General features: G+C 44.9%; 1 protein-coding gene across 3 annotated transcripts in view; it reads right to left on the bottom strand.

Annotated features, from left to right (window-relative positions):
- The window catches only part of LOC308286036 (partitioning defective 3 homolog), a 430195-nt gene that overhangs the window by 196345 nt on the left and 208627 nt on the right, over positions 1 to 25223 (bottom strand). For all 3 annotated transcript variants that reach the window (XM_080726998.1, XM_080727000.1, XM_080726999.1), the window contains exons 9-13: positions 19421 to 19751; positions 18935 to 19118; positions 12448 to 12587; positions 10649 to 10777; positions 2646 to 2681 (exon numbers count right to left, since the gene is read on the bottom strand). In XM_080726998.1, the coding sequence (XP_080583124.1) occupies positions 2646 to 2681; positions 10649 to 10777; positions 12448 to 12587; positions 18935 to 19118; positions 19421 to 19751 (820 nt within the window). The remainder of the gene's footprint in view (positions 1 to 2645; positions 2682 to 10648; positions 10778 to 12447; positions 12588 to 18934; positions 19119 to 19420; positions 19752 to 25223) is intronic.

Raw genomic sequence — 25223 nt, 5'->3', positions numbered from 1 at the left:
GTGTGTGTGTGTGTGTGTGTGTGTGTGTGTACTGTCTGTATTGTATGTGTATTGTCAGTGTATTGTCTGAGTGTACATACAGTATGCTGGTGAGATATTGCCAGCTGTGGTCGGCGTGCTAAATCTCAAGTCGTTCTCCTCGCCGCCTCCTGAAGCAGGGACAGGATAGCTTGTCCGCACAGCTGCCAGGTACGGCCGCCAATCAAATTAACTGGCCAATTACGCTTCTAACGCGCCGCGGATAACGGATAACGAAACCAATTACCCATAGTTGGCCAGCTGCGACGCTCAAAATTTTAAAAAACACACACACACACACACACACACACACACACAGAGGAACGTGCGTGCTCGCACAAAATAGGCTGTTTTAAACAGCTCTCTGCCGTTTGGAATTATGAGGAGAGTTATGTATGTAAATGGGACGTTATGCAGATGGGAATGGTCTTTTAATCTCTGTAGTGAGAGAGGGACGTGCTTTCAACAGGCGTTCAGGAGGCAGTGTGTGACTGTGTGGTGGATGTGAGAGGAGAGGCGCTCTTCAAGGCAGGTGACAGATTCTCTGATACTCTCACTGAGACACCATTACTGCACTTCAGTGACGGACAAAGTACTAAACTCCACTACTTGAGTCAATGCTAAGACACTCCCGGTCAATTATTACTCCGCTATGTGAAAGTTGCTCAGTTAGATTTGCACTTGAGTTAAGAGTACTAGCAGCACATTGAAATTTCACTGAGGATAAGCTCCTTGAGATACAGCATGGTTTTCGAGTGGGTCCTTTGAATGGGGCTTAAGTGGTTCATTCATAATGTACTTCCTAGAAAAGTAGTGGAGTCAAAAGTACAATATGTGTCTTTTTTATAGGAGCGAAAGTACAAATACTCTTAATTACTGTCCACCGCTGCTGATAACACTCTCACTAAGACTTCATTACTGCAGGTAATGCTTTAGCGTACCCGCTAATATCTCTCACATGACTGTATGACACTCAGATTAACGATGTTCATTTGTGATCAGCACACACACACACACACACACGCACACGCACACGCACACGCACACACACACACACACACACACACACACACACACACACACACACAAAGGGACGTGGATGCGTTCATGGAGTGTGTATTAAAATTTACTGTATATATTATAGAGTGCGTATCAGATACTGTATATTACAAGTGGCCCTGTGTTGCAGATGGTGTCATAAATAAGAACCAGTAAAAGTGTCTGCCATAATAGAACTAGACTGTAACTATAGCTTCTACACAGAGAAAATGTGACTATGAAAAGTATAGTGGTGTTGAGTTCATTATCATGGGATCAACACACAGGACCCTGACCCCTACGCACACACACGTGCACGCACACACACGTGCACGCACACACAATTTTCGCTTTTCAATAGAACCGAAATGTCAAAATAGTCATAAAAATAATAATAAAAACCCGCAACGGTTTGTAAATGTAACAGCAGCTATTAACACTAATTACATAAAAGCCTAGTTTAAAACATCTAGTATTTATTTCACGGTTACGTCACCCGCTGCCTGACTGACTTGCAGGAGCCATGTTCATGCTCAACGATTAAATGGTCATTATTTCATCCAGCATACATCAGTGTGGGTACCATACATTACACACTGAGACAGATGCAGGGAGGGGAGGGCAGGCTAGAGGGCTTCTGGCTTCTAGCATGGAAACCTACTGTAGCAAGGTAGCTTCTATAGCACGCAAACACAAAAAAATTGTCTGCACTTCCATTGTTCCTATAGAGCAGTGGTTCCCAAACTTTTCTGGTCGAGACCAAGTCCCCAGAACCCTGGGGGCGCCCTGAAACCAAATGGACATGGTGGCCGTTTTGAGGTACTGCAGTTGGGGCCGCTAACCACATGAACGTGCATAGGCTTCTTTGTATTGACGCGTGTTCATACCGGAAGAGCTCGTTCATGAATTAGAGCCCCAGCGCGTCCATGAACACAAACTATGACGAAAAATGCGTCACAGTGGCCCCACTACGTCACGGTTTTACTACGCGGAAGGAGGGGTGAAAACGCCTCATGCGCTGGGTGAGCAACTCAATGCAAGTGGACGGGCGGGGATATCTGGTGTCCTCTCTATTCTTCTTATAACTCTATGGTCGAGACCCAAAAGAGAAATTAGGCATTCGGCCAGGACACAAACTAGTGAAAACAGGGTAAATCTCTACAAATAAAATGTTTTTTGGGGGAAGGAAAAATCTTTTTGAAATGTATATTACATTGTAGGAAAAAAGTAAGCCATTTACCATGAGAGGGAGTGGGTTGATTTACCACTGTTTCAGGGTTGTGGCACGAGGCGAAACTCAAGGTTGTTGACTGATTTACCACTGTTTTAAGCCAATCAGAATCCAGTATCTGAACATGTGACCACAAAAAGTGGTAGAAAATGGGATTTTCACTTGAGTTGTGACCCATAAAAATTGATCCGTGACCCACAAATGGGTCGCAACCCACTGGGAAACAGTGCCTATCAAGCATTTTACAATGTGCGTTCGTTACATTCACCCATTCTATTGCACAAGTCAAGAGCAGGCTGGGCAGGATCAGCTGGTTGGAAACAAACTGTTACAAATCATAATCAGTGTATATTCTTACCAGATCTCTGGAGGACTGTGTCTGGGGCTCAGCGTTCTAGAAGAGACAAGGAAACAGAAGAACCAAAAGGAATCAGTCAAGAAGAACAGCGCACTCTTGGCGACAGTTAGGGCTGTCACGATTATGACATTTTACATGACGATTAATTGTCACTCAAATAATTGCTATTAACGATTTAACTGTGTTTTTGTCATTGACAATTACATTTTGGCTTTTAGGCTTTGAAGTTTCACATGGCAGATATGACACATAACCTAAATATACAAGAAATTACTGACATATTTGACAAACTTTAACTTAAAAAAGAACATTGATAGTGGAGATAGCCGATCTACAAGCTCACAACGCGTCGCATTTTGAGCTTGTAGATCTGCTATTTCCACTATTTTTTACTTAAAAAAAATATAGGCCTATGAACATTTTTCAACATGGAAACGATGATGGCGATTATGAAAAAGAATTGCGATTATGTCAAATAATCACGATTAGACGATTATGTAATAATTGTGACAGACCTAGCGACAGTACGACTGTACATCACAATGCCTGCGGTATGGAGTGTGGTTGAGTAATGGGATCAATGGATCGATCGGAAGGTTGTGAGTAATGGGCGCACTGTTGAGAAACATAATGTGAAGATGAACACGTTCTGATGAATTACATGAATTATCTACTCGAGCTGCTGCTGCTCTGCCTCAAACGACACTGTGAGCTAAGACCACATCAAAATGTTATTATCTGGAGATAATGTGGTGGTTCAGATCCCCCATGGATGAAGGTAAAATGTGCCACTGTCTGATCTAGGATTAAAATCCCACCGGACCCTTCTTCTCTCCTGTACCTCCACTATGAAGGTAACAAGTATGATCCATAAGAAATGTGATAAATGGTAAATGGCGCATTTGTGTAGTGCCTTTATTACATTCACACATTCACACACACATGTATACACCGATGGCAGAGGAAACCATGCAAGGCTGGTTCCATTTGTATACTAATAGACTATCAATCATTTAGCTGGGGACCCCCTAACTACCCCTGTAATACAACGTTACACTGTGCAGTGCCTTCCCAGGACTAAGGCGGGGAAAATAAACTTGCATTTAATTTCACTACTAATTCATCTCAAGTCATCATAATGTCAAACAAACCTACGGTAACTATTTCTGTGCATTTCAGAGATGCCACAAAACACAGTAAAAATCCTCAGTGTTAAAAAGCCGGAGGACTTTACTGTGTAAAAAGCTGTTCTATACATTATCCATTGGTGTATAATTGTAAAGAAGTAAAAGTACTGGAAATTGGACATACTCAAGTTACTGTAAGACGCCTAAGGGCCATCTATCTTGGCCATATATGGATTATGTTAGTGTGGTTATCCCTAACCCTAACCCTAACCCTAACAAGGCATCATCTGGGATACAATCCCTTTTATGCCTATATATGGAGACCCACAGGTTGAGAACCACTGCTCTAATGTAGTCCTTTCTGATCATGTCCTTGTCACTCCTAATGAGGATCGCATCATCCTCAATTCTGCCAACTACCGTTGGAAATATAAGACAATTTAGTCTTCTTGAGAGATGGTTGTGTTAAAGGTCATTACACATCGGCGGAATTAGCGACGCGAATAAGCGACCTGAAAATGCGACACCTCACAACACCTCACAACGCGAGGCGTTGTGAGCATGTAGATCTGCTATTTTCACAATAGGACTGTGTTATAAAAAAACAAATTCCTCAACTCTTAGTGCTCATCAGGGTGGGGGGTCCACAGTTAAAATATGATTATTTTGGTGGTCCCCGGCCTGAAAACGTTGAGAACCACTGCATTAGAGGACCAGGTAGAAGAAGGTTTGGCGATAAAATAAAGGAGAGGCGTGTGAAAAGGAGGGATGAGCCTCATCCCTCACTGAGGGGAACACTGGGAGAAGGATGCTGAAAATGGAGCCGCCAAGTTAGCAGAAGAAGAAGGCCAAAAGAGGAGGTTATTATGGATGTGGTCGGTGAGAGATGACATGCAGGTGGCTGGAGTCACAGAGGAAGACGCAGAAAACAGAACCAGACGGAAGCTGACGATCCGCTGTGGTGACCTCGATGGAAATAAGCCGAAAATAAAAGAAGACGACGTACAGTAGCATACTCCCCTGAGTCCCATCTAAACCTCTCTCCCATCTTAACGCCGGTAAAACAAATAAATCCTACAGCCTAACTACCAGCAAGGCAGTGTCAGCGCCAATCACAGCATGGCTCTAATCTAAAGATGAGTATTGATCAGTCTCCCCCCCTTGTCTGATCTCGCCCTGCGGAAGAGAGAGGCCAGCCAATGGCCTCGCCCATTTAGCTCAGCCGTGATAATTGTCACCAATCAGCTGTTTGATGGACTGGTCTTGCCAGCGAATGGCTGCAGGTTCGACTAATGGCCTCCCCAGTGACCGTTGGGGGGAAACAGTTCATTTTTATTGCAGAAGAGGTGCGGGCGATTAACGACAGTCCCGTGTTGTAATTCATGCTACTGTTCAATAAGACTGGTGTTAACCCTAACCCGGAACCAGAGGAATCGAATCCAACATTGAGGAACCCGGAATCGGTTCCAATCCAATTTGGAACTATTTTCGGATGTGGTTTATCATACCGACAGAGCCGATATGTCACGTCTGCTATACAATTACAATAGAACCGGTGGTTCTCAAACATTCTAATTTCTTTTTTTAAAGATTTGTTTTTTGGGGCTTTGTATGCCTTTATTTGATACTGTAGGACAGTAGACCGACAGGAAATGGGGAGAGAGATGGGGAATGACGTGTGGCAAAGGCCATCCGGATCGGGAATCGAACCGGCCTAGTATGTGGTATGCGCCTGGACCACTAGGCCAGCAGGCGCCCCCAAACATTCTAATTTCAAGGACCACAACTCTGAGAGAACCAAATGGACCCTCCTTACAGGTCTACTTGTACACTCTCAGAGTTACAGACCTCAAAAATGTATAACCAGGCCAGAATTATATACACTATTTTAAAATATAGGAGCCGTTAAAGGTAAAGGATGGGACCGTTAAGAGGGAAGGAACCGGAAGAGTTAAAATCCTTTAAAGATCCCAACCCTAGTCTCTGAAGTCTCTGAGTGTTGAAGTAATTTACATGATAATCTAAGTCTACCTAAGAACCTCTGATCATTCTCGACTCACAAGATAAACACTTCAGTGCTTGAAGTTTCATCTCCTTCAGCCAGACGTTAAGCGTGCGCCATCCTTCTTCATTAAAACCCATTTAGGCCTAGAATTATTGAATGGTTTAACCAATGAAAAATAGCAGATATACAAGCTCACAGCGCGGCACTGAGTTTGCACCGAGCTTGTAGATCTGCTATTTTTGAAAAAAGTCGTGAAAATGTGTGCAAATCTTTGAATATAATGTATTTTCAAAGTGGGGGATCCGTGGGCCAAATACATATCATTTTGGGGGTCCTTCAAAAGGACCTTTTCTTTGACGGTGGCCAGCCTGATTGCTGACATAGGTTTTTCAAAAAACCTTAGAAGGATTCAAAAGACACTTATAGAATCGTGTCAAAATTCAAATGTTCATGATTTTTCAAAAATAGCAGATCCACAAGCTCGCAGCGCGGCACTCGGTGCCGCGCTGTGAGCTTGTATATCTGCTATTTTTGGAGCTGTGTGAAGCACAGGCTCCCTATACGTGGCCGTGTGGGTCTGTCTGTGTGTGTGTGTGTGTGTCTGTCTGTATGTAGCCTGAACTTCCTAAACTTCGGCACGCCACTAGTCCCACAGTTTTGCCACCACACACTCGCGCCATATGTCAAATCGACCGGCTTACTCGGGAATCGTGGGCTATTACTTTTCTAAGAGAAAGGTTCTATAGTTTAATTGATATTAATTTATTAGTGAATTAATTTTCCCCATTGACTTATAATGGGAATCGCAAAAACTCACATTCAATTATTTGTCTCTCGCAAACCATAGGGGCTAGAGTTTCAAGACTTGGAGAGGAGGTTCATAATGATTTCAAGGATTAAATAAAAAATAATTGTGTCATTTGGCCGCATGGTGGCGCCATAACACCCCACTTTACGTTTTGGCCTGTAACTCTTGAACCGTAGGTCGGAAAATTAAAAATATGTTTTCCCTGGATTCCTTGGGTCATGACGCATCTCCCCATATAGGCCACGCCCATTTGCGCCATGATAGATTTTCCGCCATCTTGAATTTTCTCCAAAACACTTTTTGCTCCTTTTCCTACATATTTTCTTCAAATGTCACAAAAATCGGTACACATGATCCACACACACACACACACACACACACACACACACACACACACACACACACACACACACACACACACACACACACACACACACACACACACACACACACACACACACACACACACACACACACACAGCTCCACTTCACACGGGTGTGATTTTCAATAGTTAAAGCATAAAATAATGATACACAAATACTGTGTACCCGTTCTGAACGGGTTAAGACTTTAGGGAAACTCCATATGTGTTGCTGGTGCGTACTGTACATCAGACCTCATTCTCTATCAAATGCGGTGAAATGCAACAGCTGGAGCCGCCGTGTAAAAGCATGACCTTGAGGCGAGTCAGTAGTTGTAATAAGCGCAGCAATTGAATTAGCAAAAATGTTTACAGCAATCATTTAAATTCAAAGCTATGAGAGGCCAGGCTAACAGATAAAAGGCAAGCAGGCAGGAGGACACAGGAGGTTGTGTGGATGTGAGAACATGCGCATGTAATTTAACCCACTATGAATCTGTGTTGCGTTAGACTTGAAGCTTTAACAATTATTGTATGCTTTAACTAGTAAAGAAATAGCAGATATACAAGCCCACAGCGAGGCACCTAGTGCCGCGCTGCGAGCTTGTAGATCTGCTATTTTTGAAAAACCCTGACAATTTGTGCAAGTCTTTGAATATTTGGACCCGATTCTATGAATGTCTTCTAAATCCTTCCAAGGCTTTTGAAAAACGCATGTTCCTATCATCGGTGGTTCACAACTTCTTAAGGTCAAGGACCCCTAGAATTATATGTATTTGACCACCGAACCTCCATCTCGAAATATTATGTATCAAATTCACAATTTCTCAGAAATAGCAGATCTACAAGCTCATAGCGCAGCACAGAGTGCCGCGCTAGTAGCTTGTATATCTGCTATTTCTCAATAGCTAAAGTATAAAAAATAATGGTTAAAGTGGTGACACAGATGCGTTCCACACGCGCACACAGACGTACTTGTGTTTGTGTGTATGTGCGTGCGTGCGTGTTGAGTGTGTGTGAGAGATCCTGGCCCTGATTGATATTCCGGCAGAGTATGATTTTCTCTCAATGTCTGCTACCTGCGTCCTCACATCCATCAATCTAACAAATCAGCTCGGAGCGAGGCAGCGACAGCGAAAAGACAGACGGAGAAGAAAAGAAGGGAACAGAAAAGAATCATAGGGAGAGAGAGAGAGAAAGACAGAGAGAGGGAGGGAGGGAGGAAACACAAGGTAATGGAGAGATAAATAGACATGGGGAACAAACAGGGAAGGCAGGAGGGAGGGTTAGAGAGAGAGAGAGGTGGGGGGGCAGGAGAGAAAATGGAAGAAATATAGGAAATAATAAGAATAGAGTAACGCTACTCGACAGACAGACAGAGATGAATGCTGATTGCTGACAACGGGATACATAGGAAGTGAACAAGAGAATGAATCGAGAGAGGAGAGCATTTGGGGAGGAGAGAGATAGTGGGAGACCAGGGATGGGACGATAAGTGATATTATCGTTTATCGTGATAAAAAACACTCACGATAATCGTATTGTGGAGATTTAATATATCGTGATATCGTCCTCCATCATTCACTGGGATCAATTCACCTTTTATTTGCCGAGCTGCATGTCAGATATCACTTAAACCCTCTATAATTGGTAAAAGGTACTTATAATATACGTACTTGATACAGCCTTTTTTCACTCTTTCAAATGTCTTTGCTGATATTTTTTGGCAAATGTTCCGCCCCAGGATAATGGATTTTGATTATCGCGATAATATCGTAAATCCCGATTTCTTTTGTCACAATAATCGTGATATGACATTTTCATATCGTCCCATCCCGATGAGAGACACATACAGGGAGAGAGAGAGAGACGGTGAGCTCTAAGCAACAAGCGCAGGCCAATCAATCTGCATGCTCTGGTGGCATATTGTGTTAGTGGGGAAAATGTCAGACAACACAGCACTCACAGTGGGGATTAACTGCAGTCATGACAGTATAGGCCCTAACTCGCGCGCGCGCGCACACACACACACACACACACACACACACACACACACACACACACACACACACACACACACACACACACACACACACACACACACACACACACACACACACACACACACACACACACACACACACACACACACACACACACGGTAAGTGAGCAACACTCAGAAAAACCTGCACGTATGGACACACACAGAGAGAAACAATCGACCCACACCTACTGTAGGCACGACACACATCTACTATGTTGACGTTCGGACCGAAGCGAGAGACAGGTGCGGTGCACGAATAAAAATGCAGTTATTACAGATATTAATGCATGTACCTTCACACTCACGCAGGCACGTACAGGAGGTCACACACGCAGAAACAGAAATGCATATATACATTTGTTCACGCAGGCTCCCTCTGCTCGACACGGAAACACACGCGGAAAACCCCACATGCACACAAGTAATATCTGCAGCTAGCCATGCATGGGATTGTGTAATGTTTGAAGCACAGTGTTGACAGAATGATGCAGTGGATGCATGAGGCTAATGGATGGAGGTTTGCATGTACACGTGCATGCACACATATCGTTGTTGTCGGGCGGAAACCTCGTATCTCCAAGTTTCAAATTTGTACGTTCTTTCGCAAAGAAAAGCCTTGCTTCATCATACAAGGTCGTTGCACAGAAGTAGTGAAAACAGCAAATCTACAAGCACACAACGCCTCACACCGCGAGGTGTTGTGTGCTTGTAGATCGGCTGTTTTCACTAGTTTGAATCATTTTTAAATGATAAATGCAAAACGAACGGTTTTGGACATACAAGGTTTTCACCCGACAACGACGATATTCTCTCCCTCTCTCTCTCTCTGAAACACACACGCAGACACACACGTTTGTATTACTATACTTGTGAGGACATGAACATCATTGTATTTAACCCCACCGCCAAAAATAGCAGATATGCAAGCCCGTAGATCAGCTATCTGATACACGCAATGACCAGTATCACCCTCCCCGTCCGGCTTCCCTCCACCGAACACGGACCAATTGTGTTCGCACAGACGCCCAACATAGCCGGTTGCACCACAGGGGATTCGAACCCACAACCTTCCGTGGTGGTGGGCAGGGACTTTACCACTGCGCCACCCGAGCACCTTACAAGCTATATTTCAGCATACAACAATGGCACGGAACTATCTACTGTATAAACTAGAAGCAGCTAGTGCTCTTCCGAGCACAGGTCTCCTGCATCATGATTTGTGGACAAAATATTTAGGAGTAGTGTACAGAAATGTGTTTTGCAAGCATCAGCCTCATGGTGGCGCTAGAACAGGGCCATGTGAAGAATGTGGGGCAGAGGTTCTGATTTGGCATCCAGGGTGTGTGTGTGTGTTTGGCTGAGACCGGGCTAACGGCGCCGGAGATTAGCTGGTAACAAACTAATTGGACACACGGACGGACGGAAAGGGGCGAAAACATACTCTCCTGGCGGAGACAATCAGGCAAAACTTCAACCCTAAACCCTAAAACTTAACCTCTAAATGTCTAACGCTAACCCTAACTCCAACCTGAATCTTTTTGTAATTGGAAAACATCCCGAAACATCTTTCTTTAACCATAAAACAACAATTGTTTACTATACTTGTGGGGACATTTGGCCTTGAAAAGTATAGTAGTACACAGTTCTAAGTACGTACCACATCTCTTGTCAGGAAGGTCTCTTCCTGGCGTAGCACCACCAGGCCCACAGTCCCTCCCATGGGCGTGGCCCTGAGCAGGGACACCACCTCCTCCTGACTCCGCCCATGAAGGTCCACCCCGTTCACCTGAGCAGGAGGAACAAAATTGCATTCAGAATCATTTGTGTTGCCAAGTATGAGGTTCACATAACAGGGTTCCCACACATTTTTACAAATTAATTTCCAAAACTTTTCCAAAACTTTTCCAGAATATTTAACCCAATTTCCAGGACTATATAACAATAATTCAGCTCAATAACAGGACGGTTTACTCCTATGCGCAATGCCCAAAGACAGGTAGTGTATGCCAGTGGTGCTCAACCTTTTCAGGCTGTGACCCCCGAAATAATCATGTTTTAACTGGGGACCCGGCACCCTGATGAGCACTAAGAGTTGAGGAATTTTGTATAACACGTTTCTATTGTGAAAATAGCAGATCTACATGCTTACAACGCCTCGCGTTGCGAGGCGTTGTGAGCATGTAGATCGGCTATTTTCACAATTTTTGCCTCTAATATTTGACAATTTAGCCAATGTTTAATTTGTCAATGCATAGCTATTTTTTCCAGGACCCTTGATCAATTCCAAAACTTTTCCAGTACTGGAAAAATATTTTTCTAATTTCAAAATATTTCCAGGAATTTCATGACCGTGGGAACCCTGACATAAGGACTTTTCTTTGGAATCAAATTATGTGCAGGTCTGCTGAAAGAACCAGTGCAAGCTGTATGACAAAAATATTGCAAGTTTATTGTATGAAAATATATTGCAAGTTCACCACATGAAATACACAATAGTGCAAGATCGCTGTATAACAATATAGTGCAAGATCACTGTATGACAACAATACAAGATCCCTATACAGTATGAAATTGTTAATGACACTGTTAAAACACTGTTATTAACTGAAAGACATACTGTACAGTATGTATACTGTAGGTTAAACATTTTACCTACAGAATGCATACCTACAGAATGCAGTGCAGTTACCAGTGCACTAAAAATTCCCATGTCGGTTTAGTGATAGTCTGATCACGCCTTTAGTTGATGTTCAAACGTATTGGGTATATTACACTTTATCCTGAACCTGATTGTGAATTCAGATCATGACATTTTGCAGGACTGTGCAAACAGCTCATGCATTCACCGCTGTGTGTTCCAATCTTGAATGCAAGCATTGGGAGGCCCAGTGGGATTAACATGACTCCAACAACCACTCCAACTCAATCTGAAGTTATTAACTGCAGGCAGTTTAATTTTCTTTAACCTTCATGCATCTGGGGATTCACTTTTAAACACCAACCTACTAGTGACACACATTCATTCAGCCCAGTACAACCACTGTGTGTTTTACTGTTGGCTAGTGAGCGGCTCTATTGCCTCGATCGGGGGTGTCTTGCTCAAGGACACCTCTGTACTTTAGTCTGTAGGAATTCTGAGTTTAAATGACTAATGGCAGACTACTATTTAACTATAACTATTTAATTTCAAGGACCCCCATAACTCTGTGTACAAAGGGAACCAAATGGGGTTCTATTTGTACAATCTCAGAGTTACAGACCTGTAAAGGGTCCGTTTACGAACTTAACACTCAAAGTTTGGTCAAATTGCTGAACCGCATCAGCAATTTGAATGGCAACTTTTAAAGATTCAATCATTTGCATTTACTGGTAAGATTCACACACCATTTTGACCTTGAATTTAAGAAATTTAAAAAAAGGACCCACAGTCACTGGGTAGAGGGGCTATACTCTCACCTCCAACAAGCGGTCGCCTGCCTTAAGGCGGCCATCTTGAATGGCGGCTCCCCGGGGCAGGATGTTCTTGACGTAGATGGGAGCCGAGCCCCCGATGGGGACGTCGCGGGACGTTATGCTGAAGCCCAGTCCCTCTGGACCTATAGGAGACAAGACAAGACAAACAAGACAAATGGGCTTGTTTTAAGAATTGGCGACACACAACAACGTGTCCATCAAGTGACTTCGCTGGACTGAAGGGAAGGGACTGAAAATGGGTTTAGACTGGGTCACTGTGGCTTCTTTTTTTCCTTTAACCCATTTAGAACGGTACACAGTATTGTGTAGTATTATTTTATGCTTTAACTATTAAAAAGCTAAAAAGGTTCTTTTCACATAACTGGAGCTCAGTTAGTCTGTTCTTGAGACACTACTATGTCAGTGGTTCTCAAACTTTTTCATATGAAGTACCCCCAAAATTATATGTATTTGGCCACGGACCCCCATCTCAAAATATTTAGTTCCAGGGACCACCCAGAAGCAAAATTTGAGTTACAAACGTTCGCTTTAAAAATACATATATTCAAAGATTTGCACACATTTTCATGACTTTTTCAAAAATAGCAGATCTACAAGCTCACAGCGCGGCACTCGGTGCCGCGCTGTGAGCTTGGTATATCTGCTGTTTTTCACTGGTTAAAGCGTTCAATAATTCGGCCTAAATGGGTTTTAAGAAGCTTTCCGATCTTCTAAAGAGCTACCTGCTCCAGGGGATGAATTCAAAAAACAAAGGACTTTATTACGCTTTATGCAATGAGGAGAGAAAAAGAAAACAAAATGTTATTAGCAGAACAATAATCCAGATTGTTTGCACACCTAATCCCCTCACCATCTGACTGAGCCGTGGTCGCTAATGGAAGAAAAGCCCAAGCACTGTGCTTTTCTTCTTTCACATCCTTTATTTAATCCCCCCCTGCATTGACGAGCCAATCAACTTCCCACCAGCAGAAGAGGAACATAGCGGCGTTACACTCGCCAGTAAACAGCCTGCAGCATTCCAGGCTTTAAATGGGGAGGATCTTTAAAACGCCCATTAGCTTGATTAAGACATACCTAAGCAATTTCCAGCGTAGACAGAACCTCTGTGATTGATTTGGATACCCAGTGGGAATTGTTAGGCGGGGAAGAAGAGGGGGGAGGGGGGGGGGGGGGGGGGGGTGTCTTGATTCACCGGCTCATAAACAACAAGCGAGGGCTTAATCTGTGCTCCGAGCGGCAGGCTTAAAGTCTGCACTTGAGACAAAAAAAAACGGACGGATCCAAACGGCCTTGTGGGAATGGGCCTTTAATCCTGGCAATCCAAGCAAATGACAAAATGTGGAAGGAGGTAAACATTGCATCTTGGACTAGGAAGACAGCTGGTGTTTCCAAAAGCCTGGATGGGACCGATCCTTTAAAAAGCCTTTGTGGAGAAATGATTGGGCATTCTGTTTTAATGCTGTTTTAACCTAGCCTCGTACCCGCCCTCTTCCGGAAACCATTTCATTTGTTTCTGGATTACGGCAGTTGGTCGTTTACTATGCTAGTTTTAACCTCTCACATGTTTTAACCTCAGCTAGTTGTTTTTTAGTTTGGACATTTTGTAATTGTAAGCTCTGTATTTTTACGTTTCATTTTCCGTGCAGCACTTTGGTCACCCTTTGGTTGTTTTAAAACATGCTTCATAAATAAAAATGGACCTGACTTGACTATGTATGACAGAGCGCTGGATCTGGTGCGCTCGGAGAGAAGCCGCAACACAAGACAGCAAACACCCGGATTGGAATATGCAACAAAACCTCAGCTGTATTTTTATTTTTTTGTTTTCTTCTTTTTTTTTTCCAAACCGAGGTGTCTTTTTCTGGCTCAATGCCAGGCCCCTGAGAGAGAGAAAGCGAGAGAAAGGTATTTGGGATGGCAACTTCACTGGGCATATGGCGCAGCCCCCGTACGGATGCCACGACTTGGCATTTGACAGAACACGGGGACCGGTGCGCTGCTTAGCAACTGTCTCTCTGGCCCAGGGACGTGGCAGAAACACCTGGCGTCCTGCTGGCGGGGGACTTCAGCCGACTGCGCCCGCTGTCAGTCAACAGCTACAGCCCCCCAGTACACGTACACGTACACGTACACACACACACACACACACACACACACACGCACACCCCGTCTCCCTGGCACCCAGTCAACGACGGGGTGTCTCCTCATTTCCCCCCAAACAGAGTCTCGCTTTCATGTCACACATGATCTCAAGGCTGAACTTTTTTTTTTTGTTAGGCCAAGTCTTAATCTGTGATTTGTGAAAACACACACACACACACACACACGCGCACGCACGCACGCACGCACGCACGCACGCACGCACGCACGCACGCACGCAAATAAAGTACAAAAACAACAAAATAATCAACATGACATGATTAGGTGTTTAGGCCTATCCATGATAGGGTTTTAAGGTGAGTGTCCCTGGTCATATTTGAACCGGGGACCTTCTGCACAGGGGAATCGGTAGGCTGATCTCTAGACCACTACAAATATAAACTAGAGGAAAGGCTTAACATCAAATTCCTCATTTAAACCATCTGGAGACATTGTATTGAGGAAATAAATCCAATATGTCTCACGTTGGAGGAGTAACCTTTCAAGATCTCCACCTCTTGGTGGCTTTTCAACCTTCTCCACACCAACATACCGCAAGTTATTGAGGTTATGACCAGCTTTTTTTAAATCCATCTTTGAAGTCCCCTATATCTGCATCTGAGTTGAGCTTTTGGGTGATAAACTGTTGCAATACAGACCATAGGACCGTTTTTAGAGAGCCATCAAGTACCACTGGATAAGTTGGCGTAGGATATTTCAAACACTTACAATTGTTTTGGTCCAACTCTTAGTTAGTTCTATGCAGACGTGAGGAGCATTCTAAATGCAGATTACAGTTGACAGCACACAGAGATATGCTAATATGGCCACAAAACAGTCCGTTCCATTAGACGTAGGTGTGGACCACTTGAAACCAAACTACTTTTAGTGAAACCACAACATTCCACAAAATGTATTTCATAAACGCCCATGGGGACGCACGACGCAGCCTACATTTGCTACTGTAGCCTATGTGTTACCTTTCTACATTTCTGCATATCTGTCTGTTTGTCTTCATCTCAATATGCCCAAATATGGATTACTGATGTCATAAATGGTAAATGGTAAATGGTGCATTCATATAGCGCTTTTATCCAAGGGGCTTTACATAGATTGTGCATTACATTCACCCATTCACGCACACATTCATACACCGGTGGTGGAGGAAATTATGCAAGGCACCAGCCTTCTAACCGGGAGCAATTAGGGGTTCAGAGTCTTGCTCAAGGACTCTTTGGCATTAACTCAGGGGGAGCCCGGATCCGAACTGGGAACCCTTCGGAAATCCTTCATGCTCTAATAACGGTTTCTCTACCCTTGAGCTATGCCGCCCCATTGCACTGGTGTCATAGTATTGACGACATTCTGATTATAGATTTAGCTAAAATGACCATTGAGATTGAATAACGTCATTAGCTAATATGCCATATAATAATGTTGTCATCACGCCAGATATAATTGTCCTTTTAAATGCTGTTTATTGTTATTTTCAAACACAACACCATTCAGGAACTTCTGGGAACGTATTGAACTACCTCCTAACAAGCTCTGTTGTAAATCAGTTGAACGGATTCACAGTGGTGAGTGAAATGATTCACTGGACCATACATCTGAAAGGAGGACTTAAGGATTCCTACCATGCTGCCGTGGTAGCCGTGGTAGTCGGTCACAAGATATACTCATTTGGAGGATACTACTACAACTGCCGGACCAACAGTGATCAGATCAAAGTCCACATCTTCAACACAGTGTCTTTTCGTTTGAGGAAGTTGCCCCCAGTGACAAATGGAAGAGGACAAAGTCCCATTGAGGTTCCCTCCGGGCGCTGTGGCCACACGGCTGTGCTGGTAGAAGAAATTGCCTACATCTGGGGAGGAGAGCGTCCTTACTGCAATGTGCTTTATGCCTTTGATGTCGACACCCACAGCTGGTTCAAACCCAATATTTCTGGGTCTATTCCAGGAGCAAGGTCTTACCACTCAGCCTGTGTCCTGGAGAAGGTCATATATGTGTATGGAGGACTCATATGTGTGTATGGAGGACGCGCGCTGACTGCATTGACTAATGACATGTACAAGTTGGACACCACCATAATGGCCTGGTCTTTAATCAACACCAGAGGAACTCCACCACCTGCGTTGCACGGTCACTCTGCCACCATCATGGGGACAAAGATGTTTGTATTTGGAGGTTATGGGGGCGGCTACTACAACAACAACACCAGAGTGTTTGACCCAGAGACCAACTGCTGGCTGAGCATGCCTTCTGGACACCTTCTCCCAGAAGAACGTCATTGTCATTCAGCCTTTGCCTACAATGGAGAGCTGTACATATTTGGTGGCATGAACAGAATCTACTACACAAACAAGTACTTCAATGATCTGTGGAAATTCAGTCCAGAGACCTGTTCCTGGAAGCAGGTTGAGCCCAAGGGGAAAGGACCCTGTAGGATGTGTGGAATGTGCTGTTGCATGGTGGGAGATCGTATTATCATCCATGGAGGATACAAAGGAAACAACCTCCCTTCCGATGACTTGTACATCCTAGACTTAAATCCCAGCCTGAAGACGTTATGCAAGCTAGCAGTCACTCAGCATGGTCTGGATGAGTCTGAACTCCCACATGACATCAGGTGGGAACTGGCAACCATGCCTACCAACAGCAACACAAATAAAACGAGCACAGGTCTCCACCAGGCCATGCGTCCTGGTGGTGCTACTGTATAATAGGCCAATGCAAAAAGGGTGGCATATGTTCTTCAGCTTAGACCTTTCATGGCAATCGGACGCTGCATGCATGATTTGAAGCATTGTGTTCCAAAAATGTGTTTTGCTAAAGTCTATCTGCTGGTGGCGCTATAACAGCCCAATGTGAAAAAGGTAGCATTTGTTCCTTGACATAGTGGGAATATGTGTGGCAAATTTCACACTAATCGCAAGCTGCGTTGATGATTTGAGGCATTTTGTTCAAAAACGGAGCAATCCTGCAAACTTTGGAAGCCAATATTAGCCAATTAGGATGGAATATGAAATATCAGACGGATCGGACTTGATCACATGACTATAGAGATACTGTGTACCGATTTGCATGATTTTTGGAGAAAATCTCAAGGAATAATAGGAAAAATTTTGTTTTACATAAGTCGGCCTCCTGGTGGTGCTATAAAAGGCTGATGTGAAAAATACAGGGAAAGGGTTTTTTCTTGGCCTCTAGGGAGTGTGCTTACAAAGTTTGAAAATGATCGGTGGAGTTATAGGTAAAACCACAAATCGGCCTGTTATAGCGCCACCATGAGGCTGATTTCAAAAATTTGAAGTGGCATTTCTTCCTCGACCTAGTGGGAACGTGTGTGCGCGATTTCATGATAATTGCACTTTGCGTTTGGGATTTGAGGCATTTTGTTCAAAACGGCTTCATCCTACAAACTTTGGAAGCCAATCTTAGCCAATCAGGATGGAATATGCAAAATCGGACAGATCCGTGTTGATCACATGACTGTCGAGATACTGCCTACCGATTTGTAGGATTTTTGGACAAAATCTGTAGTAGTGCACAGAAATGTGTTTTGCAAACATCGGCCACTAGGTGGCGCTAGAAAAGGCCCATTTGAAAAATTTAGGGCAGAGGTTCTAGATTGGCATCCAGGGAATGTGTGTGCTCACTTTGGCAGCGACCAGGCCAACGGCGACTGAAATTAGGTGCACACAAACTGCGAGGACGCACGGACGGACGGACGCACGCACGCACGGACGCACGGACGCACGGACACGGACGGACGAAGGGGAAAATATACTCTCCCCCATGCCTTCGGATCAAAGGTGCTAAAATATACAGCAGTTATAGCACATTGTCCAAAAAGTAGGACAATATGTGATAAAAGTGCAAAGCCGTGGGTTATGTCACTGTGTACAGGCGTATTCGTTTTGAGGCTTGAACCTGTGAGCGTTCAGTAAGCGCTGTTTCACCTCGACCATCCTGTCCCCATGGGAGACAGCTTAGCCATATTGTAACTCATTCTACTGTAATTCATAGTAAAAGAGGGATAAGGCCCTGTGTCCACTGGGCTTTTTTCGCCACGGCGCTCGCCTAAAAGCGATTCCAGGGACCAGAGTCGAAAATATTTTAGCTTTCAGCGGGCAGTGAAAAGCACTTCATGTGCAGCGCACGAGCGCAAGGTAAATCTTCTCTTCTGGGGGTTCCCAGCCCAAAACCGTTTCAGCTGGGGGGTCCGCAGGCCAAATGCATAACAATATGGGGGTCCTTGACTTGAAAACATTTGAGCATCACTGCTACATACATACATATGCATAATCTGTACATCACAACTCACCCTTCTTCAGTTGGATGTTCAGCCTCCTGCCCACCTTCTTGGCGTAGCCCCCGGTGGGGGTGGAGGTGAGCACCCTCTGTGGCGAGTGGCCGGTGGGGGGCTTGGCCGCAGAGGAGGAGGAGGACGGCGGGTGAGGTAGAGGAGTGTGAGGAGGAGGGTAGGCGCCGTCGTCAGCACCACCCACCTGTAGGGGATGGGATGATATGAAAGTTTCATATCACCATTATTGTTTGTGACCAAAGAAATCGCGATAAAAATATCCCCAACATCCATTATCCTGTAAATTTGTAAAAAAACTGATCTCCTTCCTGTATTCGTCAGATTACACACACGTGCACACGCACGCTGCTTCTGGGGCTCTTCAAAATAAAAGGACCGGCTATGGCGGCAGGCGGTGTGTTACATCTCCACGATGCATTTATCATGAGTGTTTTTTTTTTATCCACGATAAACGATAACATCGCTTATCGTCCCATCCCTACCCACCTGCTGCTGCTGCTGCTGCTCCCCAGGGTGATGGTGCAGGTGAGGAGGGGGCGGGTGGTGGTGAGGGTGGGGCTGGTGTTGGTGTTGGTGGTGGTGGGGGTGCGTCTGGGAGCCCTGCCGGGACATCCTCTGCGGGGTGGTGTCCAGGCACGAGGAGGAGGTGGAGGAGTGGGCGGGGCTGAAGCGCCCCGAGGAGTAGGCGGTCCCGGGGCCGCCGCCGCTGCGCTCCACGTGCGCCGAGAGCTGCTCGTAGTGCGTCTTCATGGAGGACGGCACCACGTGGAAGCTGATGAGAGGCGAGCGCATGGCCGAGCGGAACATGTTCTGAGCCCTGCATGGGGGAGAGACGGACAGACGGACAAGGGTTGGAAGAAGAAGCACTCGTTTTGGAAAGTAAAAAAAAGTCCGGTATTCAAAATGTACTTGTAGTGTGTTAAGCAGGGTTCCCCAACTGGCGGCCCGCGGGCCATTTGCGGCCTGCGGTGGGCTACTGTCTGGCCCACACCAACCCCAGTAATAATGGTGGTATAAGAGCAGCAACAACACTAGTATATCGTCGTTGTCAGGTGGAAATCTCGTATCTCCAAATTTGTACGTTCTTTCGCAAATCATACAAGGCCGTCGCACAAAAGTAGTGAAAACAGCAGATCTACAAGCACACAACGCCTCCCACCGCGAGGCGTTGTGTGCTTGTAGATCGGCTGTTTTCACTAGTTTACATCATTTTTAAAATGATAAATTCAAAACGAACGGTTTTGGACATACAAGATTTTCACCCGACAACGACGAAAACTGTCACTGGAGTAGTGGGAATGCCACCGTTGCCCCCTGCAGTGTTGTGGCCCTTGGCTTGGTACCCTAGACATAATTCGTCCCTTGGGGAAAACTAATTGGGGAACCCTGGTGTAAAGTAAAAAATGTAATGTAAAGTAAGTACCTATTGTTTTAGAAAATAGGGAAGCACTGTATAATGTATTTGATTTGAAAACTGTATACCTCCAAGGTACAATATTTGCCTCTGATGTAGTGGAGTAGAAGTAAAAAGTTATTTCCAGTGAAACTGGAGATAATACTCCAGTACAGTAAGTACAGTACTTGAGTTACTTTCCACCATTGCGGACGGACGAAGGACAGACGGACGACAGGAAGACAGGCAGGAAAGGCAGGAGGGATTAGAGGTTAGAGGAGAAGCAATGGAGGAAAGAGGTGGTGGAGGTCAAAGAGGGAGATGAGAGGGAGAGGGGGAAGGAGAGAAAAGGGAGGGAGGGAGACAGGGAGGTGTGCGATGGAGGGATGGAGAGAAAGGGGATGGGAGAAAGAGTGAGAGTGGAAAAAGGAGAACAGGGGAGGGAGGGATGAAGTAGCCAATAATTATCGATGCGTAGCAATGATGGACATCGCAATAAACACACACGGCACGTAGATTGCTGCACTCTCCCATGTGCACACACGCACACACACACAAACACACTTGCGCACACACACACACACACGGCCATAATCCATCTTGTACCACCTGTACATTCCTGACATGCTAATTAATACTTATTGCTGTGAGTGTGTGGCTATAAAACGGAGAGCCCTGACAGTCCCAGGCACTTCTATCCCATAATCCCCCACCTCATTTGGCTGCAGATGAAGGAGAACTCAATCTGAGGAATGATTGGAGAAAATCCTCTTTAAACCCCCCCACATCTCACCGCCTCGAGGCTAACGTACAGTAGTAGGTGTGAACGGAAAACTTATGGCGGCTGTCAGCGCATAGTTAACAGGGGGAGGGCCTTGTTAGCGCCACCTGTTTCAATAAAGATCAATTTGGCGTGCTTCTCCCCCCGTACTCCGACAGCTGAATGGATGATTGGAAGAATTGAACCAGGGCTTAGCTCGCTTCTACAAGGAAGCCCACGCTGTTTTTCCTCTCGGGAGAGGAGGGTGAGGGCGAGAGGGGGGGGGTTTACACTTTTTTTCCCAGCCCTTTAGGAATGTTCCCCTGAGGTCTCGGCTTGGGTCACTTTATGATTTGGTGAACGGGCGGACGGGTGAGTGGAATTTGCGTTCGCGCCGCGTCGGGTTGAGTTGCTATTAAAAACGCCATCCGCAGCTGTCCACGATGATGGGTGTGTAACACGTGTGGAGTGGCATGGTCTGTCTGGTGTGCGTTACCCAACGCTGAACCCAGGGGCGTCAAAATGGGGGGGGGAAGTGGGACTGAGTTACTAGGGCCCAAGGTGGAGAAAAATAGCTATTGAAAAATAGCAGATATACAAGCTCACAGCGCAGCACCGAGTGCCGCGCTGCGAGCTTGTAGATCTGCTATTTTTGAAAAGTCGTGAACATGTGTGCAAATCTTTGAATATATGTATTTTTTAAGCCAACATTTGTAACTCAAATCTTGCTTCTGAGGGGTTCCTGGAACTAAATATTTTGAGATGGGGCTCCGTGGCCAAATACATATCATTTTGGGGGTCCTTCACATGAAAATGTTTGAGCACCACTGACATAGAAACAAAAGTTTTTCAAAAAACCTTCAAAGACTTGCAACATTTTCACGATTTATCAAACATAGCAGGTCTACAAGCTTGCAACGCTGTGAGCTTGTATACCTTCTATTTTTCAATAGTTAAAGCACAACATACCGCAGTGAATCCTTGTACCCAGGGCCCAGAATTTGGTGCGACACCCCTGGCTGAACCAGCGGGGGGGGGTTACACTACACTACATAGGGAATGACTTACTCCCATTCATTCATCCACGCGGTCGACTGGGACACTTCCAGATAACTGGGATTCCATTACCGGTGTCCCAGTGGGCCACACTCTGCGGTGGGACAGGGAGGCCTATTCATAATGCAACAGAGTGCTCTGTGTGTGTGTGTGGTAGTTTTTAGGTTGTACAAGCTTAGTATTTTCAACACCTACTGTATAGGAATTATGTGCAGAAAAACTTGGGTTTGTATTGTCTTTATGTACTTTATGTATGTGCTTTTTTCACAGACAGTGCGGCTTACGGTACATAAAATACATTAACCATGTTAAAACCTTGTATCCATATTTTTGCCATGTCGATATATGCAAAAACAGTAGGCCTAAAACTAATGATGGTGAAAATGGCAGATCAATGAGCTTCTAGATGGGTTATTCGTCTTGAGGGATGTGTCAACAGAAAGTGCTTTGGATAATCATGTCCAGAGTGTTCGCAACGCAGCGTTGTAACCTATCAAACGCCGCTGTTCTCGAACGTAGTGTCATCTGCGCTAGTAGCGCAAACAGCTTGGCTACGATTCCACGTTGGGTTGTAAGATATCTGCAGCTAGCTAAGTTGGGTTGTAAATTAGCAAAACATCCTCTGATTGTGTCAGACACAATCGGGAGGATCAAATGACTGGCACTCCTCTCCAAAAGTTGAACTATTGTCTGCTTGAGGAGACCAGGGCGCTTCGCCCAAAAACGCTGGGGGCCGAGTGCGATGCTCAGGCACTGGGAAGAGGAGCGCACCGGCACATCTTTACCATAGAAATGCATGGCAGACGGGCTCAGGAAAACGCTTTCTGTGGCATCTTAAGTGGTTAATATGAATCTTCTTCATTTTGTTCGGTACAAATTCTGGGCATCAGATGCAGTTATATGCTCAAATATATCAGAAAGATGCATTATGATGAATGACTCAAATGCCCTCAAAGATCAACTGAGGTAGCACCGTATACATAGAGGCAGAGACATTCAGCCAGCCAGTCTATGCTGCACCTGTCAGCATAGACGGCTTGCTGGATGTTCTCTCACAGCGTACAACGTAGGCGTCACTGGATTGGAGCCAATCCACCGAGTGAGCCTGTGTGCATAGTGACGGTATGAATACTGTTATCTAGAGCGAGAGAGAGAGACAGAGAGAGCGAGAGAGCGAGAGAGCGAGAGAGAGAGAGAGAGAGAGATGCATGTTAGAAAGTAAGCTTCTGGTTAGGGAGTGAAGAGCAGAGGCTGAAAAGCAGAAGCTACAGCAGAGTTAGTATAGTGTAGGTGAAAGCAGTGGTTCTGTTAGGTAAAGCAGTGGTTCTGTTAGGTGAAAGCAGTGGTTCTGTTAGGTAAAGCAGTGGTTCTGTTAGGTGAAAGCAGTGGTTCTGTTAGGTGAAAGCAGTGGTTCTGTTAGGTGAAAGCAGTGGTTCTGTTAGGTAAAACAGTGGTTCTGTTAGGTGAAAGCAGTGGTTCTGTTAGGTAAAGCAGTGGTTCTGTTAGGTAAAGCAGTGGTTCTGTAAGGTGAAAGCAGTGGTTCTGTTAGGTGAAAGCAGTGGTTCTGTTAGGTAAAGCAGTGATTCTGTTAGGTAAAGCAGTGGTTCTGTTAGGTGAAAGCAGTGGTTCTGTTAGGTGAAAGCAGTGGTTCTGTTAGGTAAAGCAGTGGTTCTGTTAGGTAAAGCAGTGGTTCTGTTAGGTAAAGCAGTGGTTCTGTAAGGTGAAAGCAGTGGTTCTGTTAGGTAAAGCAGTGGTTCTGTTAGGTAAAGCAGTGGTTCTGTTAGGTAAAGCAGTGGTTCTGTTAGGTAAAGCAGTGGTTCTGTTAGGTAAAGCAGTGGTTCTGTTAGGTAAAGCAGTGGTTCTGTTAGGTGAAATCAGTGGTTCTGTTGGGTGAAATCAGTGGTTCTGTTAGGTAAAGCAGTGGTTCTGTTGGGTGAAATCAGTGGTTCTGTTAGGTAAAGCAGTGGTTCTGTTAGGTAAAGCAGTGGTTCTGATAGGTAAAGCAGTAAAGCAGTGGTTCTGTTAGGTAAAGCAGTGGTTCTGATAGGTAAAGCAGTGGTTCTGTTAGGTAAAGCAGTGGTTCTGTTAGGTAAAGCAGTGGTTCTGATAGGTAAAGCAGTGGTTCTGATAGGTAAAGCAGTGGTTCTGTTAGGTAAAGCAGTGGTTCTGTTAGGTAAAGCAGTGGTTCTGTTAGGTAAAGCAGTGGTTCTGTTGGGTGAAATCAGTGGTTCTGTTAGGTAAAGCAGTGGTTCTGTTAGGTAAAGCAGTGGTTCTGATAGGTAAAGCAGTAAAGCAGTGGTTCTGTTAGGTAAAGCAGTGGTTCTGTTAGGTAAAGCAGTGGTTCTGATAGGTAAAGCAGTGGTTCTGTTAGGTAAAGCAGTGGTTCTGTTAGGTAAAGCAGTGGTTCTGTTAGGTAAAGCAGTGGTTCTGTAGGGTGAAAGCAGTGGTTCTGTTAGGTAAAGCAGTGGTTCTGTAGGGTGAAAGCAGTGGTTCTGTTAGGTAAAGCAGTGGTTCTGTAAGGTGAAAGCAGTGGTTCTGTTAGGTAAAGCAGTGGTTCTGTAAGGTGAAAGCAGTGGTTCTGTTAGGTAAAGCAGTGATTCTGTTAGGTGAAAGCAGTGGTTCTGTTAGGTAAAGCAGTGGTTCTGTTAGGTAAAGCAGTGGTTCTGTAAGGTGAAAGCAGTGGTTCTGTTAGGTAAAGCAGTGGTTCTGGTAGGTGAAAGCAGTGGTTCTGTTAGGTAAAGGAGTGGTTCTGTTAGGTAAAGCAGTGGTTCTGTTAGGTAAAGCAGTGGTTCTGTTAGGTAAAGCAGTGGTTCTGTTAGGTGAAATCAGTGGTTCTGTTGGGTGAAATCAGTGGTTCTGTTAGGTAAAGCAGTGGTTCTGTTGGGTGAAATCAGTGGTTCTGTTAGGTAAAGCAGTGGTTCTGTTAGGTAAAGCAGTGGTTCTGATAGGTAAAGCAGTAAAGCAGTGGTTCTGTTAGGTAAAGCAGTGGTTCTGTTAGGTAAAGCAGTGGTTCTGTTAGGTAAAGCAGTGGTTCTGATAGGTAAAGCAGTGGTTCTGTTAGGTAAAGCAGTGGTTCTGTT

The sequence above is a fragment of the Nannobrachium achirus genome, assembly GCF_963921795.1.
Source record: "Nannobrachium achirus genome assembly, chromosome: 5".
NCBI classification, from domain to species: Eukaryota; Metazoa; Chordata; class Actinopteri; order Myctophiformes; family Myctophidae; genus Nannobrachium; species Nannobrachium achirus.
Note: the sequence above shows the minus strand (reverse complement) of the source record. Positions and strands in the feature narration are given on the sequence as shown.